Source organism: Pimephales promelas, chromosome 8 (genome assembly GCF_988280905.1).
Source record: "Pimephales promelas chromosome 8, fPimPro1.hap1.1, whole genome shotgun sequence".
Taxonomy (NCBI): Eukaryota; Metazoa; Chordata; class Actinopteri; order Cypriniformes; family Leuciscidae; genus Pimephales; species Pimephales promelas.
The window spans coordinates 16780147-16802620 of record NC_142776.1 but is presented as its reverse complement, the minus strand read 5'-3'; the positions used below and the strand labels follow the sequence as shown (position 1 = coordinate 16802620).

Sequence of the window (22474 nt, the reverse complement as noted above, 5' to 3'; positions counted from 1 at the left end):
AAAGTGACACACTTTCTGCTGCCAGTTGGTGGTGCCATAACTTTGACTCACAATAGTCACATCCATGTGATCGTCCTCTTACAGCGAACACACTGCTGAAGTTTCATCAAGATCAGTTAATGTATGCAGAAGTTATAACACACTTCCTGTTTCACGTTTCTCTCCATAATTTTGTTTCCTCACCATGGCCAAACCGTAGCCTGGGTTACCCCATGCTGCCTTGCCGCAGCGCGATTTTATTCGCACTGTTAGGCAGTCTGGATACCATAAACTAAATTTTCCCCTGAAATGGGGAACCAATCACAGAACGGGGAGGGAGCACAGGCGCATTTGATAGGCGTACAGGCGCATTTGATAGACATTCGTAGCACCCAATAATACACCTCTGGGCAACCACGCCTCAAATACGTGAAAGTGAACATGTGGTTTCCAGACCACGTTTCATTCTCAATGGTGCGTGGTCTGGCGTTAGCCAGGCTAGCCAAACCGTTCGATATATCAAAAATCCCCTGGCAATTTTTTGTCCCCAATGTCTTGACTTCATGCCGACCGAGTTTCGTTGCATTTGTTTGAATTCTCTAGGAGGAGTATTTCAAATTCCATTGCATGCCTTTTCCAAACAACCCTAAATAGCCGGCTTCTTGTTTGGCTGGCGTTAAACTGTTGAGCCCCCCTGCCACGCCCGGGTACCAGCTTCAGCCTGGCCCTGATGGTTGTAGGTTCCGACCCATGTGCAAAGTTTCAAGAGTTTTCGAGCATGTTAAGGGCCCCAAAAGTGCCTGAATAGTTGTTAGAAAAAAAAATGTATCCTAAGGAAAACAATAGGGCCTTCGCCCTTTCAGGGCTTGGGACCTAATAACAGTTGGTAAATATGAATATGTATTAATGAACCTGTCATGCACGGTTGTAGAACAGATGATGAAGAAGATCAATAGGTTCAGAAAGTCTTTAATGATCCAGTCAACTCAAATACAGGCAGACAAACAAATACATACAACAACTTAGGCATTAACAAGACCGGACAAAGAACACTGAAAACACAGAAACTTACTGGTGATGATAAGGATTAACTAAGATTAATAAATCCTGTAGAAATTATTGTTCATTCATTGTTAGTTCATGTTGACTAATACTGACAAAATGAAACCTTGATGTAAGGTTGTAAACCTGTAAAATGTTACCATTTTTTTTGTTTGGCTTATGACTTTTAATGGTGAGCCTTTTGATTTTGTAATCAGGCTCTCAAAGTATATCAAACTTTAGATTTAGATTTATTGGCCAATATATCAGTTATCAAATGTTCATATCGGTGCATTCCTAAAACCTATTTCAAAGGTTGTGTTCTTATCAGGCTTGTGCAAAATTCTGAATTTCAGAATTGGCCTCCATTCAATTCAAGAATTGGAATTTGATTTGAATTGACTCCGCCCCACAGGAACTTGAATTTGAATTAGAATGACAGGAAGTGGAATTAAATTCATGGCAATTCAAAGAAATTCAACAGAATGTGTTGAATCTCACATAGGGGAGATCGGGGCACAACATAACGCATTTTGACTTTCTCAGTTTGTGCAAATCTATTTAGAGTGTTTATTTTTTCCCAAATTAATTTCCCACATGTCTAGTATAATTATGTGGATTTGTTTTATTAAAAGAGCATTTCACCCATTGCAACATTAATCTTTATTGAAAGTGGATCATATATGTAGTCAAAATGTAAAATAATTTTTTAATTTGGTGTCCTTTGTCTTGACCGAGAAAAGACAGAAAATAACCAAGGGGTGCCTATATATGAAAAAACTACATGTCCCACATTCCACAGCTCCTCAAGCCACACCCACTAATCTGGAACAGCCAGTCTATGGCAAGCGGCGCAAACAGAGAATTCACTCTTCCGTCTACAAGGCTAACATTAACTGTCACCGGAGTTTGAAATTCATTTCACACAAAATGTCTAGTTGGCTGTGGCGAGCAGGACGATCGAGGGCGAGAGATGTAACTTAAGAGGCCGGTGCTTTGCGCGAGGCCGATGGCGTGAGTTATAACAGAGACTGATAATGAAAGACACCTGTGAGGCGCGCGCCGGTCTTGCACAGGGAGTGAGGACGGCAGATCAAGAGAGAAACAGGCCTGATTTTATGCTGTGTTTTGTTTCTGTTGTGTGTAACGTTACAGCAGTCGCCAATGAGGGGCTGCTGGCTTATACTTTCGTTTTGTATTTGTTCATTTTACTATTAAAATGCTTAAATGTTCGCCGGTTCCTGCCTCCTTCTTCCCAACAACAACAAACCCCGTTAACGTTACATTGGCAAACTCATTAGTGAATTACTCCTCATTTGTATTTATTTCTGTTTGGTGTATTACTGCATGTTACCTGGATGTTTAGTCAGGCGAAACCATCACAACACAAACGTCCGTGTGCTCGTCTGATTCAGAGATTTCCTCCAGGAGAAATTGCCATCGTTGAAATTCTCTGCAGCAGACGGACTCTGTGTCCGTAGGCCGTAGCACGCAGCGAGAGCACGGGCACCAGCAAGCCGCCCAGCGCCAGAGTCAGTCTGGGCTCCTCGACCGTGACAGGCTGCCACCTCGGCGTCTCCTGCTCCTCCATCAGCCTCAGCTGTGCTAAACTATACTGCAACGTGTAAAGATAGCCACGAACATCGGATTCGAGCAGCAGAATTTCAAAATCCTCTTCTTCCATATCATGTTTAGTTTCTTCCGTCATTGTCATAACTTACTATCTCCACAGCGCTTGTTAGCTTAGCTTCCAAACAAGATGGCGGATATTGATTTCAGTTTCTGCAAGTGAAGTCCCATCCACTGAACTGTAATATGCTTGTAGGGTGAGTGGGTCCAACACCCAGAGGCGCTGCAATAGGGCAGGCAAGGCAGGCAATTGCCTGGGGCCCCGCATTTTGAGGGGGCCCCCGAGGACCGATCATTTAAACAATCAAAAATGTTCGTATTAATATAACACGCAGTGACACCGCAACACCTCGGCATCCCCCTTAGTGGGGCCCCCTCTCTCGCGACTCGCGAGGCTGCTTATGCTTTCGCCGCCTCTGGCGCCTTTTTCAAACTGCCGCAGCGCTTACTCGCGTTTCTGAAACCGAAAATCATATCCGAAAATGCATGAATTCATGTATTAAACATGCAGAGGACATATCCAACTGGCAGCCAGAAGTAAAAAAAAGCAAGATGAAGTGGAGAAGAGAAAACAGGACTGCGGTAAGTGATGGAGAATGAGATGATGATGATTGATTGACTAAGCTAATTAATGACAAAAAAAATCGTTGTTCAGTTCACATATTTTTCACAGTAGTAACATTACATATCGTTTTAAAGCATCTTTACAGAAAATATATGTAGCATAGGCTACATTTATTTTCTGTAAAGATGTTTTAAAACGATAACGTTGCGCGTTTCCATTACAGATTTGCAAAACTTTTACGATATTTTCCAAATGTCGATAAAAAACTATTGCGAAATGACGGTGTTTCCATTAACCGAACGTCTTTTTTTTTCCTCTCGCGATAAGTCATTCCAAAAATCATGGCAACGGACGTTGGTAAGTTTACCTATTTCACAGATATGCACCCACTAGACTAGACATTATTATTAATGGAAGGAGACGTGTGTTATTCAAGCATTAATGGCAGGGAAAGACACGGAATTCATGCGTTTCTCCCTTATTTCTGCTTCGGTGGCATTTCTTTGAAGTTTAGAGAGGCTATTCCTGTAATTATTGTTTAATTAAAAAAAAAAATGAATTTAATAAAGAACTCTATCTCGTATTATGTCCAACCGGCCGTTGCAAAACGAAAAATGAACAGCTGTTGTATTTTTAAAATGCAAAGTTGAACACCAACATTTTAGTTTGACCACACCAGCTGCGCTATAACATCTCAACAAATTTTCAGATATTTGTTTATGACTTTTTGCCCCCTTTAAAACATTTAAAATATTCACAAATTAATATGGGGATTTGGATTTTACTGGTTTTCTAAGGCCAAATTAGAACATGGATATTTATGATATTTTTCCTGCAGTGCTGTGGCTATAGGAGAGTTCTTATGCGTCTGAAAAAACAACGAGCTAAAAACATAATCTCCGGATGCACCTTTAGAGAGAACGGCACCTTTCATACGGATTACATAATCAGAAGGTATTAGTTTACGATTCGAATTTGTTCTTTTTAAAGTGGACATTTCAAGCTTTAGTCTATAAATGATATTGTTTCAGGTCTCGCGCTCCAGTTCACGAAGATCATAAAGCGGACCTGATTGCTTTATATTATTTTACAAAAGCACAACGTTTTCTTGTTATTGTGACATTACGCAAATAAAAGTAGTTGCGAATAATGTATTATTATTTTCTGTATAATCAGAAATGATAGAGTATTTTAAGTTGATTCCACTGTTGATGGGAAAATGAAAGTGTTCACGGCGCGCCGGCGTCTGTCTGCCATCCAGTGCGTGCTCCAAACTCCGCACGCACTCTTGGATATTGGACAAAATCGAGTGTTTCTTTGTGATAATCTTAGCCCTATTATTATTATTATTATTATTGTCTAACCTGTACTATGAATGAGATGTGACGAATTGCTTTGTTCCTTTTTTGGATAAAAGCGTCTTCTCGTAGACTAATAAATGTTATAATAGGCTAATGATGATAATTATTATTATTATTTGCGGACACGGGCCTAAAACACACTCCGTCTTCTAAGTCAGGTGACTGTAAATGCGCAAAATCCGTTTCCATTGCAGTTTTACGAAAAAAACATTTTTCGAATTACCTGAAAAACCTCATGAGAGCGTAAAAACTTTTTTGCGATAAACGGGAGTTTTTGCGAAATTGACGTGTTTCCATTGAGCGTATTTTCAATTTGCAATTTCAATGTGCGCAAATTGCAGGGCTATTGAAACGCAGCTGACAGCATTTTCCGTAGCTAAGGCTCGTAAGCAGTGTTTTTAAGGTGACAATAGATTATAAATATGAAGATTTATGTACTATACCTTGAGAATGATATTGTATCTTGATAAAACATAAGTAGCCTACTTTAATGTTGTAAAAAATAAACAATTTGTTCTGTTAGATGTGTTTGACTACTTTTTGTATGTTCTATAATTATATCTCTAGGAAACAAAGATATATTTAAGAAAAAAAACTATTTTAGAAGGGCCTCATTGATTAATTTTGCCTGGGGCCCCCACTCACTGTTGGTTCGCCTCTGCCAACACCCTGGAATAATAATGAGCTAATATATGTAGTTCTAAAGATTTTAATGAAATATGACTTCCTGCTTATCGTGACGCAAAATTACGTCACGATAAGCAGGAAGTTAAACACTTAAATCCTTATTTCTCCCATCTCGGGGGAAAATAAGGGAATAAACCATGACCATTCAAAAATATGACTTGGTTTCTAAAAATACAAAGCTTAATGCAAATGGGTGAAGTGACCCTTTAATACAGTGTATAATTTTTTCTTGATTTACCCTGAAAGAAATGTTGAAATATGGCAACATGCCCCATAGGTGGGGTACATTGTAACATGTGAGGGCACATTGTGACATCACCATATGACCGCTTAAAATGCTATCTCATCTAATAAAAAATATAGTCAAACCACAATATTTTCTTAATAAAATACAATTATTAACTGTTAAAATAATGGCAGTTTTTAATAATTCAGATAATTAAAAAAATAACCACATTTTTGAGTTTGACTACAAACACACAGGAAAACACAGCTATACGGCATAGTTCAAAACAAAATAATAATTAATACTTTCTGAACATTGACTCTCAGTCTTTATTTACATGTTTTCTCAATATAATTCATAGAACTATAGCATATTTCTAAGGGGCACGTTGTAACACAGTGTGACTGCACAACTGGGGTTTACACCCTGCTAGTGTCTTCTGCTTGTTAGCGAAACATTAAAGAACTATATCAACTGTTAAACAACAGATTGGATATTAAAATAATATCAGATTTGTCTAATTTCAAATAAACACAAAAAAGTGATGAAAAATGAACTTAAGTAGGAAATGTACTTTTGCTATGGTTAAATAAATGTTCAGTGATCTCTTACAAAGATCTCTGAATTTTGGCGAAAATTTTTCTCTGTATAATGTTGAAATGGCAACTAGTAAATACACTAAGTTTTGCCATGCTGGCATGTGGAAAGTGTGTTACAACTAGCCCTGCGTTACGTTGTACCTGCGTGCTCCCCTACAGTCAGGGTTAGGAAGGTTACTTTGGAAATGTAATTTCTCACTGTTATAAGTCACCCATTATAAATGTTGTTTAGATTCATTTATTTGGATTACTTTATCAATGTAAAGCAATTTCCTTTTAATTTGAAATTTCTTTCTTTCTTTTTTTCTAAAGATTTACTAAAGTAATTCTGGGAAATGGCGTTACAATTGCAATAAATTAAACTTATTATTTGTTCTGTGACCTAGAGCTTTTTAACATTCATTGCTGGGGAAAAACATTGCTGGTAGTTCAAACTAATATAATTTATATAATATGTAATGCAATCATATGACATACTGTAAAGCTACATTGATAAACACTTCACTAAAAATATCTATATGAATTTCTTTGAATTTTATTGAATTGCAATTCTGCTTCCTTTAATTCAAAATCGAATTGTAATTCTAAATCCTTTTTTTGACATCAATTCAAATTTAATTCAAATTCTAGAATTGAATTGGAATTTAGTAGTCATTCTCAATTCAATTCTGAATTGTGCACAACAGCACAAGCCTGGTTCTTAGGCCATCAAAAACACAGTTGACGTGTAAATGAACGGCCAGAATGCATAAAAGTTTTGTATACAGTCATGTAAACAGCCCCTAAATTAATTATTAATAATTTTTACAACAGAAATGAATCAATGCTGAACTTACTTAAAAAAAGACAATGACTTGCTTCTAGATCTGCTATACAGACAAAACAATCTTTGTTACATTAATTTCCTGTTATCACTTTAAAGTTGCTTTAAAACAATCTGTACTCTGAAAAGCATTATATAAATAAAGGTGACTTGATATCAACCCGATAAATGTATTTGGCATTCATGTAAACACTACATTCGGATTCATCAATCGGAATGATTTCATTGAGATTGAAACAAAAAAGTGTCCATTTAAACGTAGCTTTTAGCCTGTTCATTCCAATTGACGTGGTTGCATGTGACTTTTTATTCAGACAGTGCTAGTAGTCAGAATATAATCGGATTATTAGGGTCCTTGTAGGCACAGTTGGCGCACCTGCGTACACTGACATAAGCATTTCAATATGAATTTTGTAACTTCATTTTTAAGTCATGTCACTAATCATGTATGTAAGTAACTGCTGCGATGTAAAACAATGTGTCATTGCAGTGGTGTTAAAGGCTGTTAAAGGTGTTAAGTAATTGGCTTTATGCACAGCTGCACTACTTCCTGAACTTCAGCCAACTCCTTGTTTCTTGTCTTCCATTATTGGTCAAACTTGATTAATTCACACCTGAATGCCAAATCATTGAACTATGGTACAGGGGAAAATTGCAATCATATATTTAGGCTAATAATGCTGTTGGGAAATGCATTACTGATTGGTTGGATTTTTTACATTAATGCAATAAAAAAATGAGCAAACCTTTAATATGGAAGCTTATGTGTAGCATTATTCAATTTGAAATGTAATGTGCAAAATGACAATGCAATATGTAAAATGGCATTGCATTTTGTATTTAAATTTACATTTTACATTACCATTCTAGCAACGTTTGGTGCAAAATGAAATGACAATTTACATTTGCAATTTCATACACTAGTTTTAATATGCATATTGAAACGCTTTATAAGTGGCAAAATTAAAGTTCAAATTCAAATGCTATTTTTATTAATTGCATTTACACTCACAGTCAAGACACTCGCGATTGCATTTTCATGAAATGCCCCGCAATGGATGTAGCAAAATTCAATGTTCACATTGAAAATGCAATCCGAGCCGACCACGCCCCCTCCTGGCCTGTCAATCACTGCATCAAGGCGGGGCTCGGCGTCGTGCTTTCCTTCCTGCAAGAAGGGTTGGAGCGTAGGCTGTCGCCCTCCACCCTTAAGGTTTACGTCGCGGCCATTGCCACGTCTCATGATGCAGTGAAAGGTAAGTCTATGGGGAAGCATGACCTGGTCATCAGGTTCCTGAGGGGAGCGAGGAGGCTAAATCCGCCTCGCCCTCCCCTCGTGCCCTCTTGGGACCTCTCAGTAGATCTAAGTGCTCTGCAGAGGCCTCCCCTGGAGCCTTTGCAATCGATAGAGTTAAGTCCTGTCCTATGTAGACAGCACTCCTGGTTGCATTGGCCTCCGTCAAGAGCGTAAGGGACCTGTACGCATTCTCCGTTGACGAAGCGTGCCTGGAGTTCGGGCCGGGTTACTCTCACGTGTTCTTGAGACCCCGGCCTGGATATGTGCCTAAGGTTCCTACTACTCCCTTCCGGGACCAGGTGGTGAACCTGCAAGCGCTGCCCCTGGAGGAGGCAGACCCAGCCTTGGCACTGCTCTGTCCGGTACGTGCGCTCCGCGCCTACGTTGACAGAACGCGTTGTTTCAGGACCTCAGACCAGCTCTTGTCTGTTATGGGGGGAGCCAGAAGGGGAAGGGCTCTCTCAAAGCAACGGCCGTCTCACTGGATAGTGGACGACATTGCTTTGGTTACCAACAGCAAGGTCGACCGTGCCCCCTTGGTGTGACGGCCCACTCCACTCGGAGTGTGGCTTCCTTTTGGGCTTTAGCGCATGGCGCCTCGCTAACAGACATCTGCAGAGCTGCAGGCTGGGCGACACCAAACACCTTCGCGAGATTCTTAATCTGCAAATAGAGCCGGTGTCCTCTCGCGTACTCACTCCTGCTAGTACTGGACCCGCTTAGGTGTCTTCGCTTGCTCGCCATTCCACTCCTTGGACTGGATAAGTGCGATATTCCTCAGTTGAGTCTTCCGTTGAAGCCCTGAGTCCTCCAGCACTCATGATGCGGGCACCACTGCGCTTGCTCTGGTGCCGGCTAGGTGCCTCCGTATGCACGGTTCCCTCCGGTAACTGTCACATGTGTATTATCCACTGTAAGCCTCTCTGAGCATGTGTCTTCCCTTGGCAAGCCATCTGCCACACCTGAAGCTAAGTTTCTAGCCACCCTTAGGTTGGTGCTCCAGTGATCTCCATATGTAGTCCCTAACACGGCCATATGTATTCTTGTGGCTCCTCAGCGAAGACATACTGCGGTTGCGTTCACTTCCTCCTTTTATACCCACGGGGTGGGGCGGAGTTACGCTATGTAAATTCCGCAGCCCCAAGGCATTTTCATGCCATTGGCTCGTTATTAAATACTCGAAGAGGATTGGCTTTCTATGCGAAACCCCCATTCACCGTCACTCCTGACGTAACGTCTCCGTTCCCTACTCAGGGAACGAGGGTTACATCCGTAACCGAGACGTTTTTGCTTGAACATGTTACACATATCTAATCATTTCTGTAATGCATTTTCATTTTACCACTTATAAAGCGTTTCAATTATGCATATTAAAACTAGTGTATGAAATGGCAAATGTAAATTATGTCATTTTCATTTTGCACCAAACGTTGCTAGAATGGTAATGTAAAATATAAATTTAAATACAAAATGCAATGCCATTTTACATATTGCATTGTCATTTTGCATATTACATTTCAAATTGAATAATGCTACACATAATTCCCCTTGGAGTTGATTATTTATTGGGATTCTCTAAAATACTTTGTGTCCTTCTTATTCTTGAAAATATTTTAGACTGACCTGACTGACAAGCTCAACATCCTTGAAGACAAAACTGACAAGAATCAGCAGGTTCTCACACAGATGAAGGAGCAACAAACCAAATTAAAAGTTAGTAAATATTAATTTTTATTTGGGTATTAACAGAATCAGACAGACTGATTCTGATGTAAGATGAAAGGATTCAAGATGTGCACGTCTCTTTACCTACCATCACGAATTACACTCTATCCATGCATCTCAAAATGTCAGAAGCTCCATAAGATGGAGTTTTAGACTTCGGTCTAACCTTTTCTTTGGTGTTGCTTTCCCAGGAATTAGCTACAACCCGCAAACGTATGCTTGAGGTAGAATACAGGCAGATCAGAGAAGCGATCGACCGTGATGAGAAAGAGGCAATGTTTGCTATTGATAAGGAACAGGAGAAAGGTCAGAGCAAACTGGTCTCCTTGATGAAGAAATTTAATGAGAACATCGAGAAGATGAATAGGACCAAATCTGAGATCAACACACTGTTGGACCAGTCGCAATCCATCACATTCTTAAAGGTGATCAATAGTATGATTTTAAATGAAAACCTTTCTGCTTTATATTTATATTTGTACCTTAGATATACATTTGCAATCAAAATGATTCAATCACTGCAAATCAGTTTTATTGGCAAAAATGTACAAACTTTCAGCTGTTTGTAATGAACAAATCAAACAAAAGTAATTCAACCTCTTCCTGGCAAGCATCTTTAGTACTTAGTAGAACACCCTTTTGCTGTTATGACCTACTGCAAACTAGATGTATAACCAGACACCAGCTTCTGGCAGCATTTCTGAGGAATCCAAGCCTATTCTTCATGAGCAATGGCCTCCAGTTCAGTAATAGTCTTGAGTTTGCGTGCTACAACTGCCTTCAAATCCCACCAGAGATTTTAAATGGGGTTCAAGTAAGTGATGGCCACTGTAGAATCTCCCAGGACTTCATCTGCAACCAATTCTTGGTGGAATTTGAAGTATGCATGGGATCATTGTCCCAACACTTGAAATGTTTGTTGTGTTGAGCTATTTCAATTATTTTTGTTTGATTTGTTCATCGCAAACTTGCTTAAAAAATGTTTCCAATAAACCTGGTTTGCAATAGGGATTGAATAATTTAATCACAACTGTATTTAATCAAATTTTGGTTGGTGGGGCATATGTGTGAAGCCCAGTGTAAGACCCTACTTGTTAAAGGGATAGTTCACTTTGAAATTAATTTTTGATATGTTTTAGCTTACCTCAAGGGTATCCAAGATGTAGGTGTCTTTGTTTCCACAGTATTTTCAATTTTGATATTTTTAGGTCAAACTGTTCTTGTCTATCATTCATATAATGGACGTTTATGGGGTCCACCCTGGGTTCACCTCAAAGAGCATGCACAGAGAAGTCCAAATTAAACATGATTTAATATCTCGTAAATCTAAGTACACATTGATGGCCTAAGACACACGAAATGAGCTGTTTTGTGAGAAAACTAACAATATTTATATCGTTTTTACCTCTTGTAACCACAGCCACGTCCAAGTGATCTATAGGCACGGGCGCTTCGGTCTGCGCAAGCGCTGGAAAGCACTGGAAGTGATCTCGTGCGCGGTTGTGGAAAAAAAATCAACATTGTCTGTTGATATATCGAAATCGTCTTCCATTGCAATTTCCTGTATATCTAAATATGTTTAGATCTTCACAGTGAAGGATAACACTTCTGAAATCTCTGTGTAAACAATGAGTGACGTACACGTACGAGAGATCACTTCCGGGCCTTTCTGGCACTTGCTGGCGCGCTTGCACAGACAGAAGCGCCCTCGCCCTTAGAGTACTTGGACGTGACTGTGATTACAAGAGGTAAAAACGGTATTAATACTGTTCATTTTCTCATACAAACTGCTCATTTCGTGTTTTAGGCCATCAATGTGTACTTTCATTTACAAGTCATTAAATCATGTTTAATTTGGACTTCTCTTTGCATGCTCTTTGAAGTGAACCCAGGGTGGACCCCATAAACCTCCATTATATGACTGACAGACAAGAACGGTTTGACCTAAAAATATCAAAATTGAAAATACTGTGGAAACAAAGACACCTACATATTGGATGCCCTTGAGGTGCCCTTGAACTATCCCTTTAATTAAAAAAAAAAAATTAAACATGAGCTCTCACACTTATACCTAACCTGAATGTAACCTGAATGAAATGATGCCACATGTATATTTGGATTCTTGAATTTCCCATTCTCTGTCACAGGCCTCTGTGGATTTGCCCTCAGTGGTAAATTTTGAGCCCCATAACCCTCGCATGACTGTTGAAAGTAAAGAGGTGATAGCTTACCATTCCTCTGCAGTTGCACTGAGGGATTGGATCACCAAATTAATGGAGCAGCCAACAGAGAACAGAATCTTTGTACTTAAACCAGGTGAGTTAGTTGGGAGCTTGTATAAAATGTGCAGCTTGTTTTAATGTCTGCAGTGAGTTCAAGAATACAGCAACATCATAGTGCCTGCTTAGAGTTCTGAAATACATATTTTTACAGAGTTTGAAAAATCTGTTCTTGGTTCAGGTGAGATTGTCTTTTGAAATGGTTGAGGGAATGGTTGTGGAAATCTGGGACATAATCACATAAAAACATGTTAATACAAATTATTGTGTAGCCTGATTGTATATTGTTGAGGTTATCCTTAGTAAAGCTGCTGGCAGAAGATGTTAATTAGTCCTGTAATCCTCTAGGAAACCAATTCTCAATTCCTCCACTCCTGCCACATCCAAGAGAGTATCCAAGAGATTTTGCTGTGAGCCATGAGATGTGTAAGTTGGAGTAATACTTGCCTGAGCAAGAAGTAATCCTTTACAAGCAAATGAGCTGTTTTTTTCCCGATTCAGTACATCCATCCATTTATCCATCCATCACTATTCTTTCATTATTCTCTTGATATATTTCAGCACGTATGAGTTCTCCCAGCCAAGCCTTCACCCCCAAAACCAAGGCTCAAGGAGCTAAACAGAAAAGTAAGTCAAGTGCATATATATACAGTGGGGCCAAAAAGTATTTAGTCAGCCACTGATTGTGCAAGTTCTCCTACTTAGAATGATGAGAGAGGTCTGTAATTTTCATCATAGGTACACTTTAACTATGAGAGACAAAAAAACAAAAAACAACGTTTCCTGTAAGTCTTCACCAGGTTTGCACACACTGTATGTGGTATTTTGGTCCATTCCTCCATGCAGATCTCCTCTAGACCAGTGATGTTTCGGGGCTGTCGCTGGGCAACATGGACTTTCAACTCCCTCCACAAATTTTCTGGGGTTGAGGTCTGGAGACTGGCTAGGTGAAATCTTGCTGGTTTGTGGGTGACCAAATACTTATTTTCCACCATAATTTACAAATAATTCTTTAAAAATCCTACAATGTGATTTCCTGGATTTTTTTTTTTTTTTCATTTTGTCTCTTATAGTTGAAGTGTGCCTATGATGAAAATTAGAGACCTCTCTCATTATTCTAAGTAGGAGTAGGAGAATATAGTAGATATATTTATTTACACCTTTCTCTCATTGTTCTTTTTTCCTAATAGACAAGATTCCTAATAAAGAGCTTAAAGATCACAAAGAACGTAAAGACCAGAAGTCAAACAGTAAGCTCTGACCTCCATATGTTCATTGTTTTACAACTGTCTGTTACTGTTTGTTTGATTAGCGTCATGTGTGTAGAACATATTCATATCTAGTGATTGGACTGGAAAAGGAGGGGCCTTTGTTAGTATCTTATGGTGCACTGAGATATTATCATATTTTTTCTGAAAAGGAATGTGGATCAAATTATTATTTCTTTGAAATGTTTCTAACATTACATACATCTTCTTTGCCAGGATCCAGGAATCCCTCTAAAGGAATAAACCCTGCTTTCTCCAAAAGCATGGAGAACTTGCTTGACTTCACACCTAAAACTGTAGACATACCTGACATATGTATGTGGGAAAAGTTCTTGTTAAATTTCCCTTCTAAATGTAAACCTTTCTCTAAGGAGTCTGTGCTCCTCATTTTAATTCCAGAATAGACTTTAGATTCTACTCTAAAATCAATCAGTTAATCAATCAAAATTAATTAATCAATAGAAATATATCAGACCAGTATTCAATTTGTATTATTTTATTGAATCTCCTAGAGGTTTGTTTCCTGTCAAAGACATAACTCACTATTAAGAATGCATTATTGGAGAAAATGAATTATAGATATATTATATATATATATATGCAGTTTATTTAATGTAATTATCACAATGTAATTTCTCTATAACGAACATGACTCCTTAGGACTACTTCACTATCACAGGTCGAGAGCTGTAGCTCTTACTACACAAGTTAGCAATGTTGTTTTCAAATGTTCATTGAAAATCTGGTTTCAGGAAATGGCAAACACTCTGTTGGTAGCACCGAAACTTACAAAATGCTTGGTTTGTTATACTAATGCATTTATAAAATGAGCAAACCTTTTATTTTGGAGACAATTCTTTAGTTGTTGCTGAAAGGTATTTATTTCTTCTTTCTCTCTTTACAGCTCAGCCTCTAAGTTCACCGGCTGCGCAAAACTTTGTTAAAAGGAGTGAACTTCTTAAATGTGAGTAGATAGTTTCTCCCTGTTTCACAGACAAGACTTACGCCCAGTCCCAGACTAAAATGCATGTTTGAACTGAAAGCAACTTTCACTGACATATCTTAAAATATATCAGTGCCATTGTTTTGGCTCAAGATGCACACCAGTAATTTTTTTTTTTTAAAGGCATATTTATAAAATCTACTTTAATGCCCTAACTGTACTAAGGCCTAATCATGGCTTAATCTAAGCCCTGTCTGTGAAACCAGGCCTTAAAGGTCCCGTATTATGCCCCTTTTCACAAGATGTAAAATAAGTCTCTGATGTCCCCAGAATGTGTATGTGAAGTTTCAGCTCAAAATACCCCACTGATCATTTTCTACAGCATGTTAAAATTGTCATTGTTTGGGGCTCAGAAAAATGCGCTGTTTTAGTGTGTGCCCTTTAAATGCAAATAAGCTGCTGCTGCCGGCACAGGGGGCAGAGATTCATGAGCTCACGCTAAGTCTCTCAGGAAAATTTCATTTCACGGAATGATGATAATATCAGAAACTCTCAGTAATGGTGTTCATTTCGAGTCGGACAATAATGCCTACAGAGTCAGAGTGCTGTATAGAGATAGAACAGGTATAGTTTAGTAGTTTAATTACGGTTATTATAACGTATTTGTCATCTGCTTGTATGTATCCATTATTTATTAATAGCCTACAAGTCTGCTGTTTCAGACCAGGGGCCTCATTTATAACCGTTGCGTACGCACAAAACAGGCCCTGAAGGAGGCGTACGCCACTTCCGACGCATAAGTTGTGATTCATAAAAACAAACTTGACGGGAAAATTTGCGCACCTGCACGCAAACTCTGACCCATGCGTACGAACGTTTTGGAGATGGAGCTGTTTGGCGACTCCGATGGTGAGCTCGAGTTAAATGTCTTTTTGGTCACTTTTAGACAGAAAATCTTAGGAAATTATACATATACAGAAAGATAATAAAAATATAATTTCACTCACCAAACCTATCACTTAAAGCAAATATCCATCCCTTTTTAAATATCCGCGCCAGCACATGCGTTGGGCCATTTAGTGAAACTGACGCACAGTCTATCTAACGGCAAATGAAGTAAAACCGTAAATCTTCATTATGAGTCCATCATAAATACAGTGCATGTTCACAATAACAGTTTAAATACATAAATGAGTGATTTAAACTATGTTTTACTTCTGATATAAACATTTAGATTAAATATGCCACTCTCATTAATTGAGTTAAACACTTAAACTACATGAAATCATTACTGAGTTACAACATTTTTACATTCAATATAAATATTTGTTGTGGATGTGATGCTTTTGAACAGTTTTCCTCTGGCATGCTGTGTGTGTTTTAATGTGTTAACTACATAGATAATTGCTTATCATGATAGCAGATTGTCGGAGATAATGGTTTCTTGCAAATAATGCACAAAGGTCTATCCGTTTCCATTAAAAATATAAATCAATTAAAATACTATTTGGCCCGTGGAAAAGATTAAGAAAAACTTTCTCTGAAATGCATTTTGCACTATTTTATTTTATTTATTTAAAAAAGAAGGGAAGGATGGGCTAAATGATTTTTATTAATGTAGTGACGGCACATTCGTATTTCATATTTTCCTAACGTCTTGTACCTTTAAACATGTTATCATGTGGATGAATAATCATATGTAAATGAAATGTAGATGAGGACATGCGTAGTAAAACTAGGCGTTGAAATCTCCATATATGGTTATTTCGGGGAGGAGACGCATGTGCGCAGAATCTTCCGCTGACTGGGATTTATAAAGTGAATTCCGCACAGGTTCTGGCGTACGCACGGTTTTATAAGTCTGAATATTTTTTTGCGTACGACATTTTTGGCTTTCGGGCGTACGTACACTTTTAGTGAGGATTCTACGCACAGTTTTATAAATGAGGCCCCAGGTCCGAATGGTGATCAAACATATACTGATGAGGTTAATAAAGTGTATTGTACATCATGCAAAAGATGAAAGGTCAGTTTTACTTCAGAAAATCACAGTAAGAGCTGAGTAAACACAGTAAGTTATAAGAAGTGCGCAAGTTGAGGGAGCATTCCTGTGGGCGGACGTTAGTCAAAAAACTGTTCTACTGACGTCATTAAATTAGGAAGTAGAGGGATGTAGTCCAAACCATAGATATCATATAGGTAGACGCCCTATCGGACGCTACAGCCTATTGGCACGGACGAGCCGTGGGGCCGCCATCTTAAACCGGTCATCCGCTCCGCTCAGTCTAATCTGTTTGGCAGGTGATATGGCTGTCAGCACATTTAATGAATCATATCTCACTGAATACAGAACTGATTTTCACGTGGGTTTTTTGTTGCAAAGGTCATACATGTAGCTATGACACAGGACACATGGGATATTTTATTCACAAAATACAAACATTAGTCAGGTAATGTTAAATGTTAAATCTCACTTGTGAAAAGTAATTCCCGAGCGATAGTCCGCCGATTTGAGTAAGAATATGCTGCACAGTGCTCTGTCATCTACTGCTGCTATGCAACACAATAGGAATACGACCGGTTTAAGATGGTGGCCGCATTTCTCAGTGCCCAGTGGCCAATAGGGCATACTCTCTATATTATATATATGGTCCAAACAGGCTGTTCGATGTAGGCTACTTCTGTTAAATAAAATATCTCGCTTGGCATTGAACTTTGAGCTTCATAATTTTACAGATATTATTTCTACTCCTAACAACAACATTACACACTAACTAAAGTTTGAAACATGGGATCACGAAGAACGGGACCTTTAATATTTTATCCAATTGTCCATCTTCATCACCTTGTGTGATAATCACATTTATGTGCTTGTTTTTCTCTCTTGTCCAGATGGCACTATCCTCAATTTTGATGTCAGAACAGCTCACAAGCGACTTTCCCTGTCTGAAAACAACACCAAAGCGACAGTTTCGGATGACCCTGTTAACTATCCAGATATTCCCCTTCGCTTTTCTGTCTGTTCCCAGGTGCTTTGCACAAAGGGTTTCTCTCAGGGCCGTCATTACTGGGAGATCAGAATGAGCAGTAACAACTTCTGTGGATTGGGCCTTGCATACGGAAGAATTGACCGCAAGGGTCCTGCTAGCCGCCTTGGGCGTAATGCAGAATCCTGGTGTGTGGAGTGGTTTAACATGAAGCTTTCCGCATGGCACAACAGCATCGAGACGGTGTTGGCAAATCCCAACCCAAGCCGTGTGGGCGTCCTGCTAGACTGCGATCAGGGAAGTGCAACTCTCTATAATGTGCAGGACCGGTCCTTCCCCTTCCACACCTTCGTCTTCCCTTTCACTGAGGCTGTTTATCCAGCTTTCTGGATCTTCTCAAATGGTTCTTCTGTGTCTCTGTGCAAGCTTAGCAACTGAAACTATGAGGTGAACTGTTATACATTTTTATTAATGGATGTTTTGTTCATCTTTGCGACGCAAAGAAGTTTCTTTTTGTAATTCTCTAATCATTTTGTCCATCCATTGAAAGTCCACACAAGCTTCAAGTTTATAAAAATATCCAGTGAGGATTGTTCTCGCATCAAAACCCTCAAAGCAAGCATATTTGAACTTGTTCATCAAGCATGATTGAGCTGCTGTTGACCGTATTAGATGCTATGTGTGTGTTGGATATTGTTATGTGAATAAAATCCTAAATTAAATTTGTTCAGCATATGAAGTGATAATTTCTCTTCAGAAGACTTGGATTAAACTGCTGGATTTATATGGATTACTTTTACGATGTCTTGAAGGTTGCTTTGACTTTAAATGGATGGACAAAAATATGCAAGTATATTATAAGTAAAAAATAAATCTTAATTTCTGTTGAATTAAAGGAAATCACAAGGGCGAGTAAATGAATACAGCACTTTCATTTATGGTGGAACTTTCCCTCTATTTTTTTATTACTATTATTATTAATTTGGTGTGTTTTATTATATGATTACAATATGGGTGTCTTTCAAAGGACCTTGGCAGACAATAAAGCCAGGGTTGTCATATTACATTTTTAATTCAAAATTTAGTATGTTGGGATTGTACAGACTTTATAAAGCATACTTTGTAGTCTATAAATGTTCATTAATATCTTTTAATATTGACCAAAAAATTTTGATTGATGGGTGGACTTCATAAAGCATACTATGTAGTCCATAAATGTTCATTAATATCTTTTAATATTGACCAAAAAAAAAAAATGATGGATGGATGGATGGACATCTAAAGGCTAATACAGTCAAACTCATTATTGCAAAATAAACCTCACCAGAGTGTCAACCAGAATCGAGTATTACAAAAAGCCACAATAGTCATATGTCATCGATCCATTAAGAGGTAAATTCAGTGTACATAGGTTTGCAAATGTGACGTTCACTGTTCTCTGAAATCTGTTGTTGCAGATTTTAGGTGTGAGTTGTTTGAAGTGTTTAACTTCATAACATGATTACTCCTGACATTTGTTGGTTTTATCACATGGGCAAAGTCCATTGCTAGTGAGCTCCAGATAGAGTTGTCTTGGTTCCTGACCAAAGTATCCTGGCTTGCTCCAGTCAGAACTGTTTTTAAGTGTTTCATGTGAAGAATTAGTCCCTTCACATAAATTCTGACACATTTAATGTGTGACAAGTGGTCAGACAAAATAAAAATAGGTTTCACTTTGGAGTAAGGAAATATTTGTCTATAAAAATATTATAGATGTTTTTTTTCTACAAGAATAGCTCAGTAAGTTCTGTAGTGAAGCATATTGTTTGATTTATGCAATATTAAAATTGTGGTTAATGTGGCATGTGAAATAATTAAACATTATGATTCAGAATTATGTCAATAAAGGCATGAACATACCAATGTTGAGTATATATGAGTACATTTAATATTGTGTAGATTTCTCTCATTTTCAGTTTTTATCACACTTCTTGTGATATTAAGTTATGGGATGACTTGATCCTGCTTCTGAAATGGTGATTGTTTTTTCAACTCATTTTGTTTTCAGTGCTGTACAATGAAATGTTCAATAATAATAATAATAAAAAACAAATCTTTAAACAAAAAATGTGTTCTGTTTTAATTAACTTTAAATAAATGATTTAGCTGAATCACCAACTTGTAATTTGATTCACAACAAATATACAAACAAGCCTACATTAAACACACTGCAGGAGAAACGTCTCGGTTACGTATGTAACCCTCGTTCCCTGAGTAGGGAACGGAGACGTTACGTCGGATGACGGAGAATGGGGGTTTCGCCTAGAAAGCCAATCCTTATCCTTAAGTATTAAAAAACGAGCCAATGGCAAAGAAATGCCATGGGTCTTTGGAATTTGCATAGCGTATCTCCGCCTCACCCCGTGAGTATAAAAGGAGGAAGTGGACGCAACCGCAGTATGTCTTCGCTGAGGAGCCGAGACTGAACTCAGGCGTCTACCCAGCGGTACAGCGGAAGTGGCAGGGAGGCGTAACGTCTCCGTTCCCTACTCAGGGAACGAGGGTTACATACGTAACCAAGACGTTCCATTTCGTAATCACTCCGAGTTACGTCGGATGACGGAGAATGGGGGTCCCCCGTGTAATCACGCCACCTTCACAGCTGTCTTCTAGTGCCCTGCGCAAGTCTGAACCCCTGTCGCACTTAGCTTACTGACGAGGAGTCCTACTTGACACAGGAATACCAAGGTACACTGGGGAGCATATCCCAGGGGAATATGCCACAGTATGCCAACCGTAGGGAGGACTTACGAAAACACATATGGCCCCGTGGGGCTCCATATGGAGGATACTGGAGTGACCAACCCGAAGGGCGGCTGGAATCTGAACTCCAGGGGTGGCAAGGTGGCTTGCCGAGGGAAGACACATGCTCAGAGAGGCTTACAGTGGAGAATACACATGTGGAGGTTACAGCAGGAACCATGCACACGGAGGCACCTAGCCGACACCCAGGCAACAGACACTGGCGCCAGCATCAACAGTGCTGGAGGACTCAGGGCTTCAACGGAAGGCTCAGCTGAGAAGAATTCGCACCTATCCAGTCCGTGGAGTGGAGTGGCGAGCAAGCGAAGACACCTGAGCGGGTCCAGTACTGGCCGGTTGAGCGAGTACAAGAGAGGACACAGGCTCCACTCGGAGGTTATAGAATCTCACAAATGTGTTAGGTGTCGCCCAGCCTGCAGCTCTGCAGATGTCTGCTAGCGAGGCGCCATGCGCTAGAGCCCAAGAGGAAGCCACACTCCGGGTAGAGTGGGCCGTCACACCAAAGGGGCATGGTCGACCTTAATGCTGGTCAGCCAAAGCGATGCTGTCCACTATCCAGTGAGACAGCCGCTGCTTTGAGAGAACCCTTCCCTTCTGGCTCCCACCATAACAGACAAAGAGCTGGTCTGAGGTCCTGAAACACCGCGTTCTGTCTACGTAAGCCCGGCAGGCACGTATTGGACAGAGCAGTGCCAAGGCTGGGTCTGCCTCCTCCAGGGGCAGCGCTTGCAGCTTCACCACCTGGTCCCGGAAGGGAGTGGTGGGAACCTTGGGCACATATCCAGGCCGGGGTCTCAGGATCACGTGAGAGTAAGCCGGCCTGAATTCCAGGCACGCTTCGTCAACAGAGAATGTGTGCAGGTCTCCTACCCTCTTGATGGAGGCCAGTGCAACCAGGAGCGCTGTCTTCATTGACAGGAACTTAATCTCAACTGATTGCAGAGACTCGAAGGGAGGCCTCTGCAGGGCACTTAAAACCACTGAGAGATCCCAAGAGGGTACGAGAGGAGGGCGAGGAGGATTCAGTCTCCTCGCTCCTCTCAGGAACCTGATGATCAGATCGTGCTTCCCCAACGACTTACCTTCGACTGCTTCATGAAATGCGGCAATTGCAGCCACATAAACTGTCAGGGTGGAGGGAGACAGCCTTTGCTCCAACCCTTCTTGCAGGAAGGAAAGCACGACAATGATCGAGCATCTCCGGGGGTCTTCTCGGCGAGAAGAGCACCAGTTGACGAAGAGGTTCCACTTCAACGCATAGACGTGTCTAGTGGACGACGCTTTAGCGGAAATGATGGTAGCCGCCACCGTAGGTGGCAGGGTACTCAAACCTGCCTCATCCCATCCAGGAGCCACACGTGTAGCCTCCACAGATCGGGACGAGGGTGCCACAGGGTGCCCCGTCTCTGAGAGAGGAGGTCCTTCCTCAGAGGAATAGGCCAAGGAGGTGCTGTCGCGAGGAGTACCGGTTCGGAGAACCAGGTCTTGGTGGGCTAATATGGGGTTACCAGCAAGACCTGCTCCTCGTCCTCCTTGATCTTGCACAGAGTACGTGCGAGAAGGCTCACTGGGGGAAACGCATACTTGCGTAGGCCCCGTGGCCAGCTGTGCGCCAAGGTGTCTGTGCCGAGCGTGCCCTTCGTCAGAGAGTAAAACAGGGCGCAATGGGATGAGTCGTGGGAAGCGAACAGATCTCTCTGTGCGTCCCCGAACTGGTCCCATATCAGCTGGACCGACTGGGGATGGAGTCGCCATTCACCAGAGACTGGACAGAACCGCGACAGCTCGTCAGCTGCCAGGTTCCGCTCTCCTGGAATGTAAATAGCACGAAGGGACCTCAGGTGCTTCTGACTCCATAATTGGAGGTGGCGTGCGAGTTGTGACATCCAACGTGAGCGTAGACCACCCTGACGGTTGATGTACGCTACTGTTGCGGTATTGTCTGAATGGACTAGTACGTGTTTACCCCTGAGCAGCGCTCGAAAGCTGTGCAGGGCAAGGCGTACTGCCAGCAACTCGAGGCAATTGGGTTCTGTCCAGAAACCCGCGGCTGCTTGACCATTGCACATGGCTCCCCAACCCGTGGCAGATGCATCTGTGGAGACAACAACATATCTGGAAACTCGCTGCAGAGGGAGACCGGTCCTCAAGAAGCTGAGGTTCGTCCACGGGAAGGTTTGACGGCAGGTTGGAGTTACTGGAACTCTGAGCGTACCACGATGCCATGCCCACCTTGGGACTCGATCGCGAAGCCACAGCTGAA

At 40.5% G+C, this 22474-nt stretch overlaps 1 protein-coding gene across 3 annotated transcripts in view; it reads left to right on the top strand.

Annotated features, from left to right (window-relative positions):
• The window catches only part of trim25 (tripartite motif containing 25), a 32857-nt gene extending 13537 nt beyond the window's left edge, over positions 1-19320 (top strand). The window contains exons 2-11 of one of the 3 annotated variants that reach the window (XM_039673549.2): positions 9825-9920; positions 10124-10357; positions 12080-12248; positions 12366-12392; positions 12560-12637; positions 12773-12838; positions 13402-13461; positions 13696-13794; positions 14384-14443; positions 17315-19320. In XM_039673549.2, the coding sequence (XP_039529483.2) occupies positions 9825-9920; positions 10124-10357; positions 12080-12248; positions 12366-12392; positions 12560-12637; positions 12773-12838; positions 13402-13461; positions 13696-13794; positions 14384-14443; positions 17315-17847 (1422 nt within the window). In that variant the 3' untranslated portion in view covers positions 17848-19320. The remainder of the gene's footprint in view (positions 1-9824; positions 9921-10123; positions 10358-12079; positions 12249-12365; positions 12393-12559; positions 12638-12772; positions 12839-13401; positions 13462-13695; positions 13795-14383; positions 14444-17314) is intronic. The other 2 variants (XM_039673550.2, XM_039673551.2) reach the window with 2 other exon arrangements.
• The last annotated feature ends 3154 nt before the right edge of the window (positions 19321-22474 follow it).